We start from the raw sequence: 22,828 nt of genomic DNA on the forward strand, positions 1-22,828 counted from the left end.
TTCATTTTAGTCCACAATATAAATAATTACAGTCAAAGGCTCACAGTGATCTGAACATTTACATTACTCTGTGCTAAGTTTCTTCAGATTTGAGCCTCTGCCTTGTTTCTTCATCAAGAGAAATTATTATTGTTTACTTCTAATAGTAATAAAATAATTGATGTATGTTTGCATGTTTAGTTTGTGGACAGCTTTCCCTATTAAACAATTAAAAATTAAATATCACAAAACAAACATTAAAGCAGCTGTAATTTATAGTCAACATAGTTTTTACTGCTCTATAAACTATGTTGACTATAAATTACAGCTCTTTATTATAATGCTGGATTCACAGCAAACACAAAGCACATATCATACAGTGAACAGGCCTACCATTACACATAATAAAGCTTCACTATTAAAACAGAAACATTCATTATAAACCACAAAGCCACTTTCAGACCACAAAACCTTTCTCTATTCGCTAAACAACGCAGAGGCAGCCAATCAATATTCGCTGACTCGCACACAGGCTACCAATCAGCATTCGCTGAGCAGAAAACAGCAGCCAATCAGCATTCGCTGAGCCACACACACGCTAATATCCCGCCTCGGCGCTCAGTGTATGAAGTGGATGGAGTATGAGTCGGATCGCTGATGAATGCTAAACTTTGCCGTTTGCTGTATAATTATTCTTCTGTTACGGGTGTTGTGCGTCTTTTCAAAGTAAGTGTATTATATCTGACTTCTGTAGCGTTCACGAGTGTGATATGTTTATCTTCGCTGCCGATTAGCGCGTGATTTGATGTGATTTAACTCATGTGGTCAATGCTCATAGCACTAGGAAAATATAAACGTACAGATATAGTTTTTTTATACATTTTCTTTTATAAATTTGCACACTAAAACAAGCAGTCAACAACAAAAAAATAATAATAATTCAAAAAGAAAATTCCGTTTAGTTGCTTGAACAGAGGAGACTCATAGCTAACATTCTGCAAACCTTCAAAGTGTGCTTTAAATGCTTTAAAAATAAGTTAAATCTTTGTGGACTAAAAAATAAATGTACTGTATATCATTTTTCTTTTTTGAATGCGGGCAATACATTATAGATACGTTTTATTAAAAAAAACATATATATATATATATATATATATATATATATATATATATATATATATATATATATATATAAAATATATTAATCAATTTTTTAAAGTCAATGATAGGGGTGCGGCCAGGTAGATGGCCTATAAGACATTGTACCCAGGGGCCTCTGAATTCTTAATCCGAGCCTTGTATTGCCTCTTGGCATATTAGGTTATAAGTGCTTTCACAATGTAATATTAGTCTTGTGCAAAATATTAGATGTGCTTAATGCGTATAGAAAACTTGGATTAATCAAAATGATTGAAAGTAATATTCAGAGCAGAAACTTGCGCCACCATCTTACCTGAAGTTGGAAAATATTTAATCTTTATTCATATTCGCTAATGTTATCTGTGCGTATTTAATTCATTTGTATTTCTAGTGCAGTTTACTAAGGCCCCGTTTACACTACTGCGTTTTAGTTTGAAAACGCGTAAGTTTTGCTACGGTTATGCATCTGTCCACACTTCGCCGGAGTTTTCGATCGCGCCGTAAACAGATCGTTTTGGAAACGCTGTAAGGGCTCCCTGATTGGGGCTTTTGTGTCATTGCGTATCCTTCCCTTATTCGTCAAGCCCCTATAACATGACTTTAACACATGGCTTTAAGGCTACCGGAAGACAGTACTGTAAACAACAACATGGACACAGAAATGGGAGCGTTGTTTGCACTATTGTCTGTTTTAGGCGCCATTGTGCAGTTATTCATTTGTTACGTTTAGTAACAACTCGACCTCGTCGTCTGTCCACAAAAATACCTCTCTTGCTTTCTTTGCCATCGCGTTCATTGTTCAACCGGCGTTTGTTGACTAACAATAACCAAATGCCGAGCGAGACGCATGCTTCCTGTTTACACTTGAACGCACATGCCCAGAGTGCACGAATGGTCACGTGATATATGTTTTTGGTGGCGTAGTGTGGACGGAGATATGTTCAGAGACGCTAGGTGAAACGCTAGTGTGGATGCGGATCGTTTTTGATCTAAATCGCCGTTTTAAAACTAAAACGCACTAGTGTATACAGGGCCTAACTGTGGTTGCTTTGTGTAGATAATATCTAATAGATAATGCTGTCCATTATTTATTTATGCAATGTTTCCCGTTTCTTTTCTCTTCAGGTTTTGCTCAGATTTTGAATGCTAAAACAACTTTATTTACTTTGATTTCAGACCGGAGATTGTGTGGACACACTGTGCCAAGCGAGTTTGTTGTGAACGCTGGAAAACACCTCATTTACTGACTGAAGGATTTTATATTTATTGAAAATAAGAGACTATTTTTTTCACCAAAAGATAGGCGGCTATGGAAAACAGTGGTAAGATTAGCATTATGAGCCACACTGGAGAGAAACGATTGACATGTACCCAGTGTGGGAAGAGTTTCACACGATCATCCTCCCTTAATAAACACAAGAGGATCCACACCGGAGAGAAACCATTCTCATGTACCCAGTGTGGACAGAGTTTCACACGTTCATCAATCCTTAATGAGCACATGAAGATCCACACTGGAGAGAAACCATACAAATGTACACAGTGTGGAAAGAGTTTTGGACAGTCATCAACACTGAAAAAACACACGATGATCCACACTGGAGAGAAACCACACAAGTGTGATCATTGCAGTAAGACATTTTTAAGGAGATCACATCTGAAGATCCATCTAAGAGTTCATACGAAGGAGAAACCGTATTCATGTTCTGTGTGTGGGAAGAGTTTTACACAGGTGTCAAGTCTTAAAAACCACGAGAAGATCCACACTGGTGTGAGAGAGTATTTCTGCTTTGAGTGTAAGAAGACTTTTAAGACAACTGAAGATTTGAAACGGCACGAGAGGACTCACACTGGAGAGAAACCGTACACGTGTTCACACTGCGACAAGAGATTCAATGAGATGGGAGATCTGAAAAAACACGAGAGGATCCACACTGGAGAGAAACCGTACGCGTGTTCGCACTGCGACAAGACATTCAGAGAGCTAGGACATCTGAAAAGACACAAGAGGATTCACACTGGAGAGAAACCGTACACGTGTTCACACTGCGACAAGAGATTCAGTTATTTAGGTAACATGAAAGCACATGAGAGGATCCACACAGCAAAGGAGAAAAGGTTGCAAGCCTAGGAACACCATCCCATCTGTGAAGTACGGGGGCGGCAGCATCATGTTGTGTTGGACTGGTCCACTTCACAGCATAGATGGCATCATGAAGAATGAACATTATGTAGAAATACTGAAGCAACATCTCAAGACATGTGCGTGAAAATTAAAACTTGGCCACAAACGGGTCTTCCAAACAGACCATGACCCTAAGTGTAGTGCCAAATTAGTTCGAATGTGCTTTCAAGAGTTCACATTTAGATATTGCTTGACAACTGTTAGCAGGTTTGTCCCGGGAGAGAACCCTGAGCTCTGAGTAGGGTTGTAACGGTATGAATTTTTCACGGTATGATAATCGTCTAAAACAATACCACGGTTTGACGGTTTCGCGGTATACGGTATGTTACAAATGTTACAAAATAATAGAACAGTGAAGCAAATTTGACTTTCAAATAATATATTTTCAGTTACTATAAACGACACCACTTACAATGAACAAATAAAAAAAATAAGAAAATAATAAATAATGTGTCAAAGTCCAAATAAAATCCAAATAAACATGGTGCAAATCCTCAGTAAAAATAGATATAAATATTTACTATACTATAAATAGTTACATAACGAAACTAGATTCAATATGGAACATCCTTAGGTTTTATGTGCCAGCATGGATATGGTTGTCTGTGGATATGGATTTGGATATGGTTGTCTGCAATGCAGACAAACAGCTGCACCTTCATTTGCGTCTTTTGAAAACAGCAAGAGCAGCAGTTCGTCTTTGCTGTGTCACTGTTTTGTCATGTTTCTGTGCTGCTGTGCATGCAAAAGTACTTACTATGAGAATTATTTCATGCAAAACTTTTTTTTTTTGAGTTTTATTTAGCCGCGCATAAATGTATGCCTATCTCTCATTCTGTGTTGTTCAAAAAGCTCGTTGTTGGTCCACAAACAAAAGCGAAACCTATGCTTATTGGTTGTGATATAGCGAGTTTGAACCAATCTGGGCATGGAGGAGGGACTATGCATCAATGTATCATGTCTGGTTTGTCCGGAGACACAGTGACGAGCGTTTCTTTGTCAAATCAGCGTTGCCAAATTTTGATGATGTAACCGCACTGATTCTGGAGCCTCCGGAGCCGCGAATGTTATGTGATACAGCACTGGAAAGCTGAGATTCTCTTCTTTGCCAATCTTTGAATTGTATGACTCGGATCAGCGGATCAAAAGTTATTAAACATTTAAGAGCAATACTTATTTTTAGCCGCGGGCGGCTGTCTCGGTCTTTAAGGGTTAAAACCGTTGATATGCAATTGTTCATGGTATGATAATCGTGCACGTTCAAATCGTGGTAGACCGTCATACCGGTATATTGTTACAACCCTAGCTCTGAGATAGTTGAGCCCAGGGCTCCCGCCAGGTCCATAGAGCATGTGAGGGGAGTACAAGATCAGGTGGTTCTCTAGAGCTCCCCTTTTTGTAAAGGAGGAGAAAGGGGGTGGATGGGGGGTTTCTTCGGAAAACGAAGATAGGGAAGTAATATCTAGCTAGGCTACTTATAGTAAGTTAGGATAGATCTGTGTAGTGTAGACAGGCGGCCAGCTGCAGTCAATTATATCACGTGCTCCTCTCGAAATTAGTTTAAAAACTTCACTTAAGGACAACAGAGTGGCCATCACAAAGCCCTGATCTCAATCCTATAGAAAATGTGTGGGCAGGGTTGAAAAAGCTTGTGCGAGCAAGACAGCCTACAAATCTGACTCAGTTACAGCAATTCTGTCAGGAGGAATGGGTCAAAACTCCTTTAAACTACTGTGAGTAGCTTGTGAAAGGATACACAAAACATTTGACTAAAGATATACAGTTTAAAAGCAAAGCTAACAAAAAATACCAAGGAAATGTGTGTAAACTTCTGACTATCTAGAAATTAATAAAAATTCTCAATAAAAAAATGCAACATTTGTCTCATTATTCTGCCATTTTGCAAATGTAAATCATTTAGGAGATTTAACAGATCCATCTCCTGACACCCTCCCGTTTTGTTACCTCTCCTAGAAAACTCCTCAATTAATCCTCTTTTGAACTCTGTCACCATATGACACAATGTTGTGTGCATTGCAATAGTTAAAGCCAAACTGTGCTGTTCCGCTGCTAATTAAACCTCCACACTCTGCTCTTACTGGTGGAGTGAAGATCAGTGAAGACTGGCCACCAGGCTGCTCACATTTAGCCATGAAACCTCCAACACTAACTTGGCCAGTGTTTCAGTTTCATTGTCCAACCCCTGTACAGTGTGGTGGAAAGACATTTCTACATTTTATAGTGAAAAAAATATTAAGGCTAGCTTCACGGATTAGCTTTGACCTCAATCTAGCATTTCATATATTATAAAATACTCTTATTTACCTTGATTTTGTTTGTGTTTTAAAGACATTTTTGAAGGCACAGCATGTTTGGAAATGGCGTAGAATAAATGTGTGAAGCGATATTCACCCTGAGTTTCCTTCATGTGTCGTTGATGAAAGTTTAAACTCCCTCCATCTTGAACATGTGCTCTGACGTCATTATTAATTTTCATAGAAACCACCTAAACAATCTTTCACACAAACTTTTTAAAGCTACATTACAGTGTTGTGCTGGAAATGACACTGATGCTGATGCTATCAAACAATATTGATAATAGTCTCACATTAATAACTATAAAATATTTAAATTATTTCACCAGTGCTTAACTAAGATACATTAATAGTTTCCAGATAAATAATATTTTAAAATGTTGTTGTCATTGCTAAAGTTTAAAACTCTGGGTGTGCGACAAGACGAAAACAGTGATTTTGACACCTAAAAGGAGGTTAAATAATATGAACAAAATATATCAGAGAAAGCTGGTAATTTTTATAAAAGTAAGTTTTATTATTAGTTTGCCAAAAAAAGCAGAATTTGAACAAAATTATATGGATATATGATATAAATCAAATGACTTAAAAGTGCCCGAAGTTAAAGAATTACCCATATAACAATAAATAAATCAACCAATCCATTAAAACACACATTTAAAGAAGTGCCATGAACAAAAAAGACAAACACAAACAATTCATTCAAACACTACTATAGATAATAAATCTTTTTTTAAAGATTAATCCTCTTTATTAAGTTAAGAAACACACATTTCTCACATCAAAGTAAATAACAAAGACAAATATCATCAGACACGAGTCTTTACTGTTCTCCAAAACTTTGTGACAGAAGCAGAACTGAGGAAAACAGAATATTTTGATCTGAGTCACACTTTATTAAGATACATTAATAGTTTCCAGATAAATAATATTTTAAAATGTTATTGTCATTGTTGAAGTTTAAAACTCTGGGTGTGTGACAAGACGATGTGATTTTGACACCTAAAAGGAGGTTGAATAATATGAACAAAATATATAATAGAAAACTAGTAAAAAAATGTAATGTAAGATTTATTATTAGTTTGATAAAGAAGGAGGAATTTGAACACATATATTTTTGGATGTATGATTTATGAAAGGACATTAAAGTGCCTGTAGCTAAAGAAATACCCAAGGAGTAGAAAGCACAGATCTGTCTTAATGTAAAAATGTAAGTATAAGTAAAAAGTTGTCAGGAAAATAAATAGTGGAGTAAAGTACTGATACCAAAAATATCTAATTAAGTACAGTAACAGAGTTTCATAAGATCATCGTAAGCTTTAAGAAGTGTATTAATCTTGATATTATAAAGTTCAAGAGATTTAACAATGAATGAAATGTCAGTCAGGTACATATTAAATCTTGGTATTGTCTTGAAAAACTTATTTTTCTATATTAAAATCGTACAGTGTAACACAAAAAATATATAACAATAAGGTGGAGTGAATGATCACTACCAGAAACATACAGAAATGTATCTCTCATAGATAAATTAAGCAACGTTATTCCATGAAGTAAACTAATCAATCCATACAATCTACAAAGAAGTGCTGTGAATAAAAGACAAACACACGCTACAGTCAACCAAACACTACTACAGATTTTTTTTTTTTTTGGGTTATTTATAAGAAACACACATTACTCCCATCAAAGTAAAAAACAAAGACAGATATCATCAGACACAAGTCCAGGCCTGTAGCCGTAGGGGGGGTTCTGGTGGTTCGAAAGACCCACCCATCCCCCCACCCCCTTCAGACAAGGCTTCAGAACTTGTTTACATGAGCCTATTTGTCCTGTTTTGACTGCTAAGCCATCATAACCCTGCTGAAAAATCCAACTTTGGCTGGTTTTAGCTGGTCGACCAGGCTGGTTTTAGAGGGGTTTTAGCCATATCCTGGCTGGTTTCCAGCCTGGTCTTAGCTGGTCAGGCTGGGAGATGACCAGCTAAAACCAGCTTGACCAGCCTAGCCAGGCTGGGAGCCCAGCCAAAACCAGTTATGTCCAGCTTAAACCAGGCTGGTCAAGCTGGTTTTAGCTGGTCATTTTTTCAACCTGACCAGCTAAAACCAGGCTGGAAATGGCTGGAAACCAGCCTTGACATGGCCAAAACCCCTCTAAAACCAGGCTGGTCGACCAGCTAAAACCAGCCTAGGCTGGTTTGAGCTGGATTTTTCAGCAGGGAAATTATGAAAATAACCCATCAAAGGCTTTAAGACCAAGCAAAATTGAACGTAAGTGTAGTCATCTTTCACTGACCTATGCTGCATTTTACAATAAACTTTTAGTCTAAAGCTTGAGCTCTTGAAAGAAAAATCTGACCAATAAAAAAATGCAATTATAATAATAATTTGGCTGTTGTTGTTTTCCATTAGTTTTCAAACGTACTTTTTTTATATAAAAGAGGCTAGAAAAATCGCTAAGCTCTACATCATTATAATGTTTTATTTGTTCAATATTCAAATGGCGGGTGACGCAGTGGCGCAGTAGGTAGTGCTGTCAACTCACAGCAAGAAGGTTGCAGGGTCGCTGGTTCAAACCTCGGCTTAGTTGGCGTTTCTGTGTGGAGTTTGAACTGCCTTCACGTCGGTTTCCTCCAGGTGCTCCGGTTTCCCTTCACAGTCCAAAGACTTGCGGTACAGGTGAACTGGGTTGGCTAAATTGTGTGCGTGTGTGTGGATGTTTTCCAGAGATGGGTTGCGACTGGAAGGGCACCCGCTGCGTAAAAAAAACGTGCTGGATAAGTTAGCGGTTAGTTGGCGACCCCGGATTAATAAAGGGACTAAGCAAAGAAAATGAATGAATATTCAAATGGCCAAACTCTGGCTGTGAAAAGTTGAAGTTGAATAGTTATTTGCCTAATAAATTATAATATGCTTAAGTTTTAAATGTAAAACTTTACCAGATTTTGTTTTCTAATGATACAGTTGAAGTCAGAATTATTCGCCCTCCTTAGATTTTATTTTATTTTTTAAATATTTCCCAAATGATGTTTAACAGAGCAAGGAAATTTTCACAGTATTTCCTCTAATATTTATTCTCTTGGAGAAAGTCTTATTTGTTTTATTTCGGCTAGAATGAAAGCAGTTTTTAATTTGTAAACCACCATTTTAAGGTCAAAATTATGAGCCCCTTTAAGCTATATTTTTCCCGACAGTCTACAGAACAAACAGTAACTTGCCTAATTACCCTAGTTACCCTAGTTAAGCCTTTAAATGTCACTTTAAGCTGTATAGAAGTGTCTTGAAGAATATCTAGTCTAATATTATTTACTGTCATCATGGCAAACATAAAATAAATCAGTTATTAGAAATGAGTTAATAAAACTGTTATGTTCAGAAATGTGTTGAAGAAATGTGCTCTCAGATAAACAGAAATTAGGGGGAAAAGTAAACGGGTGCGAATAATTCAGGGGGCTAATAATTCTGACTTCAACTGTATATGATGTGATAAATCTGCATTTTTTCTCTTTGTGTTTCTTTATTCTAAATTATTCAAAAAGTGTGGTTATGATGACCATCTAATCCAGCTTAAAATGTCACTAAATGCAGTTTTTAAACATTATAATTAAAAAGAAAATGAAGCGAATAACTGCAAAAAGGATCACCTTTTTGAGGAAAAAAATTGTGTCACATCTGACAGAAGCAGAACTGAGGAAAACAACATAATTTAATCAGAGTCACAAAACAAACATTATGGAAGAAGTGATTTAGTTAACATACTTTATAAAGCAGCATGGACTTTTATTATAATGCTGGGTTCACACCAAATACAGTGAACAGGCCTACCGTTACACATTATAAAACTTCACTATTAAACCAGAAACATTCATTATAACCACAAAGACACTTTCAGACCACACAACCTTTCTCTAGCGTTCGGTAAGCAACACACAAGCAGCCAATCAGCATTCTCTGAGCAACAAAATGCAGCCAATCAGCATTCGCAGAGCAACACACAGCAACCAATCAGCATCCGCTGAGCCACACACAGGCTAATATCCCGCCTCGGCGCTCAGTGTATGAAGTGGATGGAGTATGAGTCGGATCGCTGATGAATGCTAAACTTTGCCGTTTGCTGTATAATTATTCTTCTGTTACGGGTGTTGTGCGTCTTTTCAAAGTAAGTGTATTATATCTGACTTCTGTAGCGTTCACGAGTGTGATATGTTTCACTTTGCTGCCGATTATCCCTTCAGGAATTAGGAAAATAGGTACCTTTGTTCATAGCTGCTAATGTTATCTGTGTGGCTTCATTCGTGTTTCTAGTAGGGATGCTCACATTGACCGTTTAACCGTTGACCGAAAGAGTGCACTTTTAACCGATTAATGTTATCAGTTAAACGGTTTAAAATTATTATTATTTTTATATTGTCATTTATTAATAACATTAATATTATTAGTAGTATTGTTATATCCTTATACATTTTAAAATAATAAATATGCGACACATATTTGTTCAGAACTCACGGTCCTTAACACGTGCAATCGCACGTGATTATAGAGGTCGCGTGTTTTGACAAGCAAAATGAAGAGAGCAAAAAGAAGTACCGTTTGGGACCATTTTGACAGAAAGGCAGACGAAGTAACTTGCAAAATATGCACAGCGGTATTAAAATACAGCAGTAGTACAAGTACAATGTAATATCACCTGCGAAGCAAACATCCACATGCATTTTGTGATGAAGGACAACAAATGCGGCCCTCCATGTTATCAGGGAGAAGATGCGATGCATGGCGATCTGAAGAGATAACTCAGAGAATATGTTTAATGGTAGTTAAAGACATTTTGCCTATCAGTGTCGTATGTGGTGAAGGTTTTCAAGAGCTGCTGAGATTTATTGAACCCAATTACGATATTCCTTCGCGAGCTACTATTACCCGTAGAATCAAGAACTGTTTTGAGGAGAGAAAAACATCGCTTAAAACGGGTTCCCAAACTTTTCAGGCCGCGACCCCCAAAATGACAATGCCAGTGACTCGCGACCCCCGATATCCTCTGAGGTGGTTATAAATACAGAAATCTTGCATGCAATGGCGCACACACACACACCAATGGACCCAAGTCTATTCTTCTTTTAATTTTTTTAATGTATGAGAGCTGTAAATGGGCCACAAAGTTTAACCAGATGTTATGAAATCTGCTGCATCTGACACTATTGCTGCTTCTTTAATACAATGTAATTACCGCAGGGGTTGCAATCCAATAGAAGTAATAACTATAAGCTACCATAGTAACTATATATGGTATAAACGACTATTTTTTTCTCTTCAGTAGGTTATGGATAAAATATGGTAATTCTTATGGCTTAATAAAAATAAATAGATTTTTGGAAACCACCAGGCGACCCCCCCCCCCCCTTCATTGTCCCACGACCCCTCGAGGGGTCCCGACCCCAACTTTGAGAACCATTGGCTTAAAACACAACTCAGTCGCACAAAGTTTGTGGCCCTCACGACTGACTGCTGGACAGCCCTCACAACACCAGCTCATCCAGTCATGTAAGACACGATGGAACTCGGTGTTTGACATGTTCGGGAGGCTTCTTGAACAAAGGTGGGTTATTGCAGCGGTTCTGTCCGACAGAACGATAACAAAAATAACAAAAATAAACATGCCAGAACCCTTGAAATGCGAGACGAATACTGGCATATTATGGCTGAGATTGCCCCAGTGCTGGAAACTTTAAAATGTGCAACCACGGTAATGTCGGCAAAAAAAAAAACGTGTCTATTTCCAACATTTACCCCATCACCTTCAGCCTCCTCAACACGCATCTGATGAGGGCCGAGGAGGATGACTTCAGAGTGGCAGAGTTCAAGGCAAAAGTTCGACAGTCCTTAAGGCGACCGCATGGGGGTAGATATTATTAGGGACCGAGCACCGAACGGTGCAAGGCCCTATTGGAATTGCTCCGTTTATTATTATTATTCTTTTCCGGAATGAATCGCGATTTTGAGGGCCTTACCATGCCCGAAAACTCACGAAACTTTGCACACACCTTAGAAGTGGCGAAAATTTACGTTTGTTACGGGTTTTGGAAATGGGCGTGGCAAAATGACTCAACAGCGCCACCTAGAAAAATTAACCGGACAAGCCCCTGATCCACGAATCACGCACATGCAAGAAAATCGGCACACACCTCAAACATGCCAAAACATACGAAAAAGTCTCTTGGAGCCATATCTCAAACCCAACAGGAAGTCGGATATTTTTAACTTCCTGCGGCGAAAAAGTGGCGTTTTTGCCATTTCCAGGCGTTGTATTTTAACGAACTCCTCCTAAGGATTTTATCCGATCGACACCAAAATTGGGTTTTGTCATCTAAAGGCCTTGGCGATGTTAAATTGCGAAGCTTTAGAGTTTTCGTCGATGGGCGTGTCCATGGTGGCCTCGCAAACTTTGACGATTCGCCACAAAACAGGAAGTCGATATAACTCAGGCATGCATTATCCGATCTGCCTCAAAATTCGCACGTTTGATAAGAGTCCTGACCTGAACACGTTTACATGCCAATATCCAGATACAGTTATAGTGCCACCTACAGGCCACAGGAAATGACATGTTTTACACTGTAACAAACTCCTCCTACAAATTTTTTCGTATCAGCACCAAATTTGGGTGGTGTCATCTGAAAGCTCTAGCGATGATATATTGTGAAGATCTAGAGTTTTCGGAGAGGGGCGTGTCCGTGGCGGCATGACAAACCTCAACGCTTCGCCATGGAACAGAAAGTCCTTATAACTCAACCACACAAAGTCCGATCTGCCTGAAACTTCACATAGTTGATAAAAGTCCTTTCCTGAACACATCCCCATAACAATATTGAAGTGGGCGTGGCGAAATGACTCGACAGCGCCACCTATAATAATTAAACGGACGAGCCCCTGATCTACGAATCACACACATGCACGAAAATTGACACACACCTCAAACACGCCAAAACATACAAAAAAGTCTCTTGGAGCCATAACTCAAACCCAACAGGAAGTCGGATATTTTTAACTTCCTGCGGCAAATAAGTGGCATTTTTGCCATTTCCAGGCGTTGTATCTTAACGAACTCCTCCTAGGGATTTTATCCGATCGACACCAAAATTTGGTTTTGTCATCAAAAGGCCTTGGCTATGTTAAATTGCGAAGCTTTAGAGTTTTTGTCGATGGGCGTGTCTGTGGCGGCCTCGCAAACTTTGATGATTCGCCACAAAACCGGAAGTCATTATATCTCAGGCATGCATTATCCAATCTGCCTCAAAATTCACATGTTTGATAAGTGTCCTGACCTGAACACGTTTACATGCCGATATCTAGATACAGTTATAGTGCCACCTACAGGCCACAGGAAATGACATGTTTTACACTGTAACAAACTCCTCCTACAAATTTTTTCGTATCAGCACCAAATTTGGGTGGTGTCATCTGAAAGCTCTAGCGATGATATATTGTGAAGATCTAGAGTTTTCGGAGAGGGGCGTGTCTGTGGCGGCATGACAAACCTCAACGCTTCGCCATGGAACAGAAAGTCCTTATAACTCAACCACACAATGTCCGATCTGCCTGAAACTTCACATGATTGATATAAGTCCTCACCTGAACACATCTACATAACAATATTGAGTCTGTCATAGCGCCACCTGCTGGCAACAGAAAGTTTGGCTTATAACTCAGCCACACAATGTCTGAACTGCTTGAAACTTCACATGGTTGATTAAATTCCTCTCCTGAACACATTTACATGCCAATATTGAGTCTGTCATAGCGCCGCCTGCTGGCAGAAGGTAGTTTGGCTTACAACTCAGCCCCACAATGTCTGATCAGCCTGAAACTTCACATGGTTTAGTAAAATCCTCTCCTGAACACATCTACATGCCAATATTGAGACACAGTCATAGCGCCACCTGCTGACAGGAGAAAGTTAGGCATAAATCTGTGATTTTCTCTGGTTCTTTTTATATATCGGCTTAAGTTATTATTGTTCGCTGTTCTTTGTCATCCGGAGGCCACCGGCGGCGGTGAGCCCGGGTGCGAGGTCCCTATCATCGCTGCTTGCAGCTTTAATTTTTATTATTATTATTATATAAGGCGAGGCAGTGGCGCAGTAGGTAGTGCTGTCGCCTCACAGCGAGAAGGCCGCTGGTTCGAACCTCGGCTCAGTTGGCGTTTCTGTGTGGAGTTTGCATGTTCTCCCTGCCTTCACATGGGTTTCCTCCGGGTGCTCCGGTTTCCGCCACAGTCCAAAGACATGCGGTACAGGTGAATTGGATGGGCTAAATTGTCTGTAGTGTATGAGTGTGTGTGTGGATGTTTCCCAGAGATGGGTTGTGGCTGGAAGGGCATCCGCTGCGTAAAAACTTGCTGGATAAGTTGGCGGTTCATTCCGCTGTGGCTATCCCGGATTAATAAAGGGACTCTCATATATATTTATTCATTAATAAGGTTTCAGTGTATTATAAGTGTATTATATCTGGATTTTTGTAACATTCGCGAGTGTGATTTGTTTAACTCTGCTGTCGACTATTCCGCGGTTTGCAGTTGCAGTTTGAGATCTCGGATAATGCTAATGCAACCCTTAGTTTTGGCTGTTTACACACCATGCAGTCTCTCCAACGTGGGTATCGTAAATAAACGCAGGTTACCAGGGTGATAATTCGTTTCTTTTTCTTTAATCTGGAGCGTCGACATAACATTCACAAACTGCATTACAACAGCATTGCCTCTGCCAAACTTTTCTCCACTTACTTTTTTCCTCCTTCTCCTGCTTTCCGGTGTTACGGTTTAACTGGTGACCGTGTTAACTGGTGACCCTTTCCAGATGTAAGCGATTCACGTTTGCAGATTGGCAGATTCGTCACTTTTTCATAGCAACAAAACATGCCCATACCAAATAAAGATTCTTATTATTTGGCGTCAGTGTCATTGTGAGCATTATTGATTTTAATATATGTGTAGCAGAACAGTATATAACCAAAATTAATCTAAAAAGAGAAATATAATTTACGTGTCATCAACTGGATTCGAACTCGTGTAGTCAAAAGCTTCAGCACACGCATCAATCACCTTATCTAACGGAGCTACTCAGGAGTACAATTGAAACTGTCTGTTTTAATATATTTATCAGTCACAATATGCTGTGCTTGTGGACTCGTGTTGACATGTTTCCATCGATGTTAACATGTTTGCATGTTGTTTAGTTACATGCACTCGCGTTAACGTGTTTCTACAAACTCCCCCGCTGATAGAATAGCTCTGAATGACAAAACGATGCTTCATCAGTTGCTCAAACCATGTTTTTTTCATAGTTCTAGACTCATGTGTACCTGTGCCTTAGGAGTCGTGTTAACTCGTGACCCATGCTCACACATCTAAAGTAAATAAAGATTTTACCAAAAAATTAATACAATAACGATATCATTAGGCAACATATTATGTCTTCAGATTGCGGTTTTGAACTGCATATTTCCCTCCAGCTCTCAAAAGCATCTCTAATAATGATTCAGGATTTAGAAAAGTTTAGATTCTTCATTTTTGGCAAGCGCTAACAACAACAATAAATAATATTCTGTAAATACTATATATATATATATATATATATATATATATATATATATATATATATATATATATATATATATATATATTCTGTATATATTCTATAAATATTTGATAATGGCCACACAATTTAAGTAAAAAATGTTTTTATCAGTTTCAATGTATTAATCCGGGGTCGCCACAGCGGAATGAACCGCCAACTTATCCAGCAAGTTTTTTTTATGCAGCGGATGCCCTTCCAGCCCATCCACACTCATGTTTGATGCAGAAGTAAAAATCAACATTAATATACTTTAACATTCCAACCTGAAAAAATATACATCGCTAAAGAGTTTATCACTTTCCCCTTCCTCCAGCGTAGTCGCTGCTTTTTAATAGTTTTAATTAATTGCAAATGTTTTTTTTGTAAATTTTTAACATCGTCTAAACTTGCGAATCTTTCAGGTATTAAATTTGAGGTGCCCGGCTGTAGCACTAAACGACATAAGAACAGATGACTAATTTTCGGCCTGAAATTTATAATTTAACAAACATTTTTTACTTATCCAGAGTATAAACATACTTATAAATACATTTAAATCGTTTACTTTAATCATAACTATCAGAATGTGAATATAGTTTCAACCAGCACAACAAAACTGAACTCAATCACCCATTGTGTCTTTAACATTAGGAAAATATTTGACCTTTATCCATAGCTGCTAATGTTATCCGTGTCTTTTATTCATTTGTACTACTAGTGTAATTTACTCACTGTGGTCATTTCAGAAATATGCTTTGCACAGACTTAATATCTGACCGGTAATGTACTCTGTTGAATATCTTTTAACAGAACTTTATTTGCTTTGATTTCAGAAGAATTAGAGGCCTGAAGAAGATGATGAACTAGTGGAGTAAAAGTAAACTAGTAAAAGAAGAGGCAAGATTTTTTCGCCTGCACTCAGTGTGGAAAGAGATTGATTTGGATGCAAAGCAGCCGTAAAATTCTCAAGATGGTCCGCACTGGAGAGAAACCATTTACATGCACCCAGTGTGGTAAGAGTTTCACACGATCATCACACCTTAATAGACACATGATGATCCACACCGGAGAGAGACCGTTCACCTGTACCCAGTGTGGAAAGAGTTTCGGAGAATCATTATCCTTTAATAGACACATGTTGATCCACACTGGAGAGAAACCATTCACATGTACCCAGTGTGGGAAGAGTTTTACACAATCATCATCCCTTAATAGACATATGATGATCCACACCGGAGAGAAACCATACACGTGTACCCAGTGTGGGAAGAGTTTTACACAATCATCAACCTTTAATAGACATAATATGATCCACACTGGAGAGAAACCATACACATGTACCCAGTGTGGGAAGAGTTTTAGACGATTTTCATTATTTAATCTACACATGTTGATCCACACCGGAGAGAAACCATTTACATGTACCCAATGTGGTAAGAGTTTCAGACGATTATCAAACCTTAATCAACACATGTTTATCCACACTGAAGAGAGACCATTCACATGTACCCAGTGTGGAAAGAGTTTTAAAGACTCCTCATCACTAAATAAACATGCGCTGATCCACACTGGAGAGAGACCATTCACATGTACTCAGTGTGGAAAGAGTTTTAGAGACTCCTCATCACTAAATAAACATGCGTTGATCCACACTGGAGAGAAGCCACACAAGTGTGATCAATGCGGTAAAACATTTGCAAGGGGTTCACTTCTGAAGAACCACCTAAGAGTTCATACAAAGGAGAAACCGTATTCATGTTCTGTGTGTGGAAAGGGTTTTACATGGCAGTCAAGTATAATAACCCATCAGAAGATCCACACTGGTGTGAGAGAGTATTACTGCTTTGAGTGTGGGAAGACTTTTGTTACAGCTGATCAGTTGGAACGGCACGAAAGGAATCACACTGGAGAGAAACCGTACATGTGTTCACACTGCGACAAGAGATTCAGTCAGATAGCATCTCTGAAAGCACATGAGAAGATTCACACTGGAGAAAAACCATACACATGTTCACACTGCGACAAGAGATTCAGTCGATTAGGAAATCTGAAAGTGCATGAGAGGATTCACACTGGAGTGAAACCGTACAAGTGTTCACACTGCGACAAGACATTCAGAGAGCCAGGAAATCTGAAAGTGCATGAGAGGATTCACACTGGAGTGAAACCGTACAAGTGTTCACACTGCGACAAGACATTCAGAGAGCCAGGACAACTGAAAGTACATGTGAGGACTCACACTGGAGAGAAACCATACATGTGTTCACACTGCAGCAAGAGATTCAGTCGATTAGATAGTCTGAAAGAACATGAGAGGATTCACACTGGAGAGAAACCGTACATGTGTTCACACTGCGACAAGAGATTCAGTTATTTAGGTTGCCTGAAAGTACATGAGAGGACTCACACAGCAATTTGTTCAAAACGATGTCCTTCAAGATAGAGTAGGGTTTTAACCTCGGCATCCTGGCCAAATTTGCCCCTGGCCCCTGTCAATCATGGCCTCCTAACCATCCTTAGGGCTCAACATTACGGACGCTCGGGACAGTAGACAGTATTGTTTTCTGTGATCTGTGCTGCCTTGTCACAAAAGTTTAATTTAGCAGAGACTATTTGTCAATTTCCTATGAATACTGTCTTAGAATCGAGGAACAGTGTGTAGTTTTAAGTCTTTGAATGCTATCTTCTCTGTGATGTCGTAAACACCATATTGCTTTTCGATTCCTGTGAAAACAGCAAAGTAACGGCGACATCAAATTATGAGGCTAAAAGATTGTCTAAAGGCCTGTGCACACCGAGACGTTTTTTTGCTCACGTTTTCCGTTGACGTTTATCGCTTCGTGACTAAATAAAGTGCGTCAATGTGATCGTGCACACCAACGCCCAAAACACCAGCCGCAAAAGCGTCATTTAAAAAAAAAAAACGCCTCATGCTCGTTTTTTATTTTTTATTTTTACGTGCCACATTTGGAGGCGCTCAAGCGCAAAACTGCACATTGAAGAAGATGCCCAGAGCCGATATGATCTTAGAGCTGCTTATTGCACTGGTGAACAATAATAATTTCTTCATCACTAGAGCTGGAGCTGCTACTTGTACCATCTATGCTTGTTTCAGTCACCAGTAACTTTAACAACTTTAACAACAAGCATGTGAACTTCCTCTCCTCCTCTTCTTCAGTGTTATAAGCGGGTGTCGGAAGTTTAAAGTTGTGTATCGCCATCTAACGTCAAGGAGTAATTGTGCATACTCTTCTGCTTGACGCCAGTGAAAATCGCTTGGGTTTGAATGCAAAAAAAGTCCCGTGAAACGCTGACGATAAACGCAAACGAAAAGCGTCCCGGTGTGTAGGAGCCTTTAGAAGCAGAACAGAGCAGGGGCGCCTGTAGGATTTTACTCCAAGGTACGCACAAATCCAGCACCGCCCACCTCTTCCCCCAATCATGTCAAGAAACATGGATGCTTACTGTCAAAGACATCATTTAAGGGCATTCGTTATGACATAATTCGCTTCCGTTTTAATTTTAATATTTCGTTGAAATCTAAATGTAATAAAAGCACATCGGCGTGAATAATCAGACGGTCAAGACGTAATTTTTAAAATTACGACATATTAAAACAATTGCAAATACATGAGAAAAGATTGTGATACAATACAATTAGTGAAGCGATAATTAAAACCTTACTTTCCACTGACCGAAAATCATCCACCCACACAGTTTAGTAGTAGACGGACTCGAGCAAAAATATAATTTGAATATTTTTCTTGGAAAAAATAGATTTTTTTTTAAATGATTTGGTATATTGTTTGTATCTTTGTTTAAATATTGTTGCTGGTCAGTTATCTGCTAGAACGAATAACATTTGAGGTTAAGAGCTTCAAATTCGCTGAAGAAACACATCAGCATATTGCAGTGTTCAACACGAGCTGAATTTGAAATCTTGGGCATCTCCAAAGTGTCTGTCCTCTACACCAAGGGTCACCAATCTCGGTCCTGGAGGGCCGGTGTCCCTTCAGGGTTTAGCTCCAACTTGCCTCAACACACCTGCCTGGGTGTTTCAAGTATACCTAGTAAGACCTTGATTAGCTCTTTCAGGTTTGTTTGATTAGGGTTGTAGCTAAAATCTGCAGGACACCGGCCCTCCAGGAACAAGTTTGGTGACCCCTGGCTTAAACCATCACAATAACAAAGCACCAATTGATTTGGGGCTATTCTGACCAATTCTTTGGCCACAGATGTTCCGGGTACCCTTCAACGAAATTAGTAAACTATTTAAACCAAACAAAGGGGCTTTACAGGATTTTCAGCGGGGACCGCCTCACGAGACTTTAGAATGACTCCTGGTCATGTGCTCGCCTATAGCACATCCTTATGTACAATTTCGTAAAGACAAAGAGAAATGAATGTATATGAATGAAAGACAAGCTCTTAAAATGTTAGAACTAAGGCAGATGTATCTTTGAGTGATATGCCATAACGTTCTTCATATGTTGTGGTTATTCCAACTAACCTGGTTAATCAATGTGTTGTTTTAACCCTGATAGCAGATTAAAATGATCTGTATGTGTCTGAAATGTATGATGTCGGTTATTGAACGAACGCTAGTGACATTTGCAGTACGTTGGTGTAAATGAAAAACTAGTAGTACAAACTGTATTCGTCTTGTAATGTTTGATGTAAGATAGTTTCAATCCTTTAAGAGTTCTACCACGTTGGTAAGGGGCGTGGCCCCGCCCTTCATGGCAGCTGCTCATTGGCAGACAGTGCCATAGGGATGGATCAGACCACGTCACTTAAAAACGCCCTGCAACAAAGAAACTTTGCTTTTTGCATTAGCTAGCTTGCACATGCTACTGCTCTCTGCACCCTCTCGCCTGTCCGGACACCGCGCCACCATGCAATTGGGTCACCACAAACTTCCTATGCAAACCTCTTAAGTTTCAGGACCGCCGAAACTGCACAAACTTCCACAAACCGACTCTTAGCAGTCCGTTACCTCTGTGACCCCAGGACAACAGCGAGCATGTAAATCCCAAAGATGTCATCGAAACGAGTCACTACCCAATCAGGAGCACCGTGCTTCCCCAAAGCCAGCCCAGAGAGGGAAATTCGACTTCAGCAAGAAGGACGCAAGTAACACAAACTAATGTTGTCTCTTGCTGATCTGGTGCAGAATGATCTTAAGCCGTTAAGGATAAAGCTATATCTCTGCTTTTGTCGTTTCTCAGGTGTGATTCTAAGATCTTGCAAGAAGTATTAGAATTAATTTGAGACGTTGTCAACTCATTTTTTCATCCTCTGAACTGCCTCTGTGTGTGCGTTTGTTTGTTGTTTGCTTATTACGTAGTTCGTTTCATGTATCGTAGTGTAGCTCAATAAATCTGTTCTCATTTTGTAAGAACTGTGTTCTTGTTTATGTGCTTCTAAGTCATTGCCTCGAGCTGTAGATCTTGTTACCTTGCTAAAAGTTGACCCAATACTGTGTTACGTTATTATCGTTGGCCAAGTAAATAATATTAACACGATTGGTAAGATACGATGTCTTCTATTTGCGGGACCAATAAAGTGTGAATCTTTTAATCTGATTGAATCTGACTCAATTGAATCGAACCAATGATTTGAATCTTCAGAATCCGATTCATTGAAGTGAGCTAATAACAGATCACTCACGGCCATCTTCGTTTTGAAGAATCCCCCCTTCCACCCCTACTCCTCCTCCTTTCCTAGATGGGTGGCACGGTGGCCCAGTGGTTAGCACTGTTGCCTCACAGCAAGATCTTCACTGGTTCTAGCCCTTACCAAGCCAGCTAACGTTTCTGTGCGGAGTTTACATGTTCTGCCCGTGCTCACGTAGGTTTCCCCCAGACGCAACTTAAATTAATTGAATAGTCCAAATAGGCACCATAGACATGCTCCTAGTTAGTTATCTCAAGAGCAATCACTGTTCATTAGCTACTACAGCAGGGGAGTTCTCCAGATCTACCTGAGCTCAAACTCCCCTCTCGCCTAGCAAACGGGAGGGAGCCCCAGGCTCGAGGACCTTATGAGCTCAGGGCTGCCTCCCGGGACAGCACGCCAAACAAGCCTTATAATCAATCATCAGCTAAATGTGAACTCTTATAATAATCATGTAAAGCAGGGGTGCCCAATCCTGTTCCTGGTGATCTACCTACCTGCAGAGTTCAGCTGAAACCTTGATCAAACACACCTGTCGGTAATTACCAAGCGCTCCTCCAGATCCTACTTTGTTGGTTTTGTTGTGTTTGATTAGGGTTGGAGCTGAAATCTGTAGTAAGGTAGATCTGCAGGAGCAGGATTGGGCACCCCTGATGCAAAGGATGACAAAAGCAAGCACACAGGTTTGAGCTCATTTCCATTTATTATTGACATAAAGTGCATGTTCATATATCATGATGTTGAGCGTGTGAGATGAATGTGAAGGTGCAGACAGGGCAGGTAAACACTGCGTTACATATAATAAGGTGCAGAAGTACCACAGAAGCAGCAGCTGGAAGAGATTGTACACTACTTTAATGGATTTACTGGGCTTTACTGCTATGGATCACAGTTAATCACTACAAACTGATATCTAACGCAGCCCAGTAGTGGACTAGAGCACTGGTTCTCAACTGGTTTTCCGTCAGGACGACCAAACAAGGGGCTAATTTAGTTTAGTTGTTAAAAACAGTTCTACGCATCTCACACTTAAATGTCTTAAATTGTTCTATAAATTGCTCAAGATCAACAATATGCAAATTGTTAGACACTTCAGATTAGTTTCAAGCAAAGTTCTTTAAAAGGTTTCGAAAAACCATCGGTGCAGTTTAGTCAACCGTGACACTGAATGTTTTCTATTAAGTTCATTTGTACAAAGTGTTTTCAATAAGAGAGCGTTTAGAAATAACCATACTATTGGAATTGTGCAAATTCGAAATGGTCAATAGTCAGGTTTGCATCTAAACGTGAAGCGAATTTTTTCAAAATTTGCATTAACAGAGCAAAATAAGGTGGCGAGGTGGCTGACTGTAGCATTGGTAACCTAGCAACCAAAAATAAACAAGGCCGTCATAATGGAGACGGCTGATTGGTCAAGTTGGTGTAATGTTCGTTACATCAGAGTTTATTTGTCAAGTTGTTTGAGTGGCTAACTGTAGTATTGGTAACCTAGCAACCAACAGTAAACAAGGCAGGCATAGTAAAGACGGCTGATTGGTCATGTTGGTGTAATGTTTGTTAGGTTAGTGTTTATTTGTCAAGTTGTTAGAGAGGCTGACTGTCGGATTGGCAACCAAAAATAAACCAGGCAATTGTAATGGACAATTTAGCCTACCCAATTTACCTGTACTGCATGTCTTTAGACTGTGGGGGAAACCCAAGCACCTGAAGAAAACCCAAGGGAACGCAGGGAGAACATGCAAACTCCACACAGAAACGCCAACTGACTCAGCCGAGGCTCGAACCAGCGACCTTCTTGCTGTGAGGCGACAGCACTACCTACTGCGCCACTGCATTGCATAATCTTTGTTATGTCAGAGTTTATTTGTCAAATGCATGAGCTCTGGGGTTGTTAATTGGTTTATTGAACACAACTGTAGACCTTAAT

The 22,828-nt window shown here is 39.4% G+C and overlaps 4 protein-coding genes and 1 long non-coding RNA gene across 10 annotated transcripts in view; 3 read left to right on the plus strand and 2 right to left on the minus strand.

Moving 5' to 3' along the window:
* zgc:174268 overlaps nt 1-3,489 on the plus strand; it is a 24,246-nt gene extending 20,757 nt beyond the window's left edge. The window contains exon 4 of the mRNA XM_068215231.2: nt 2,535-3,489. Coding sequence (XP_068071332.1) covers nt 2,535-3,250 — 716 coding nt within the window. The 3' untranslated portion in view covers nt 3,251-3,489. The remainder of the gene's footprint in view (nt 1-2,534) is intronic.
* Nucleotides 1-5,715, plus strand: part of LOC110437795 (uncharacterized) — a 7,106-nt gene extending 1,391 nt beyond the window's left edge. The window contains exons 1-2 of one of the 5 annotated variants that reach the window (XM_073945275.1): nt 600-1,095; nt 1,171-5,715. In XM_073945275.1, the coding sequence (XP_073801376.1) occupies nt 2,429-3,250 (822 nt within the window). In that variant the 5' untranslated portion in view covers nt 600-1,095; nt 1,171-2,428 and the 3' untranslated portion in view covers nt 3,251-5,715. Of the gene's footprint in view, nt 1-599; nt 1,096-1,170 lie in introns of those variants that run through there. The other 4 variants (XM_073945274.1, XM_021474767.3, XM_068219456.2 and 1 more) reach the window with 4 other exon arrangements.
* LOC141381336 (uncharacterized) lies at nt 4,097-8,098 on the minus strand. Its single transcript, XR_012401333.1, has 3 exons — nt 7,793-8,098; nt 6,622-7,479; nt 4,097-6,064 (listed from the first exon to the last, which is right to left on the minus strand). It is a non-coding gene; the product is annotated as an uncharacterized lncRNA (long non-coding RNA).
* Nucleotides 8,099-9,671: 1,573 nt separating this feature from the next.
* On the plus strand, nt 9,672-20,623 carry LOC108182859 (uncharacterized). Of its 2 annotated transcripts, none has more exons than XM_073945250.1 (2): nt 9,672-9,814; nt 15,944-20,623. In XM_073945250.1, exon 2 carries the CDS (start codon nt 16,169-16,171, stop codon nt 17,666-17,668), a length of 1,500 nt encoding a protein of 499 aa, XP_073801351.1. In that variant the 5' UTR covers nt 9,672-9,814; nt 15,944-16,168; the 3' UTR covers nt 17,669-20,623. The 2 variants fall into 2 exon arrangements, with proteins under 2 accessions (XP_073801351.1, XP_017210344.2); XM_017354855.4 differs by having other exon boundaries at nt 9,672-9,777; nt 16,059-20,623.
* Nucleotides 20,624-21,585: 962 nt separating this feature from the next.
* The window catches only part of si:ch73-364h19.2, an 18,370-nt gene continuing 17,127 nt past the window's right edge, over nt 21,586-22,828 (minus strand). Inside the window, exon 10 of the mRNA XM_003198195.7 lies at nt 21,586-22,828. This exon is cut by the window's right edge and continues 2,630 nt beyond it. The gene's annotated coding sequence lies outside the window, so the exon portion shown is untranslated.

This window comes from Danio rerio, chromosome 3 (genome assembly GCF_049306965.1).
Source record: "Danio rerio strain Tuebingen ecotype United States chromosome 3, GRCz12tu, whole genome shotgun sequence".
In the NCBI taxonomy this organism is placed as follows: Eukaryota; Metazoa; Chordata; class Actinopteri; order Cypriniformes; family Danionidae; genus Danio; species Danio rerio.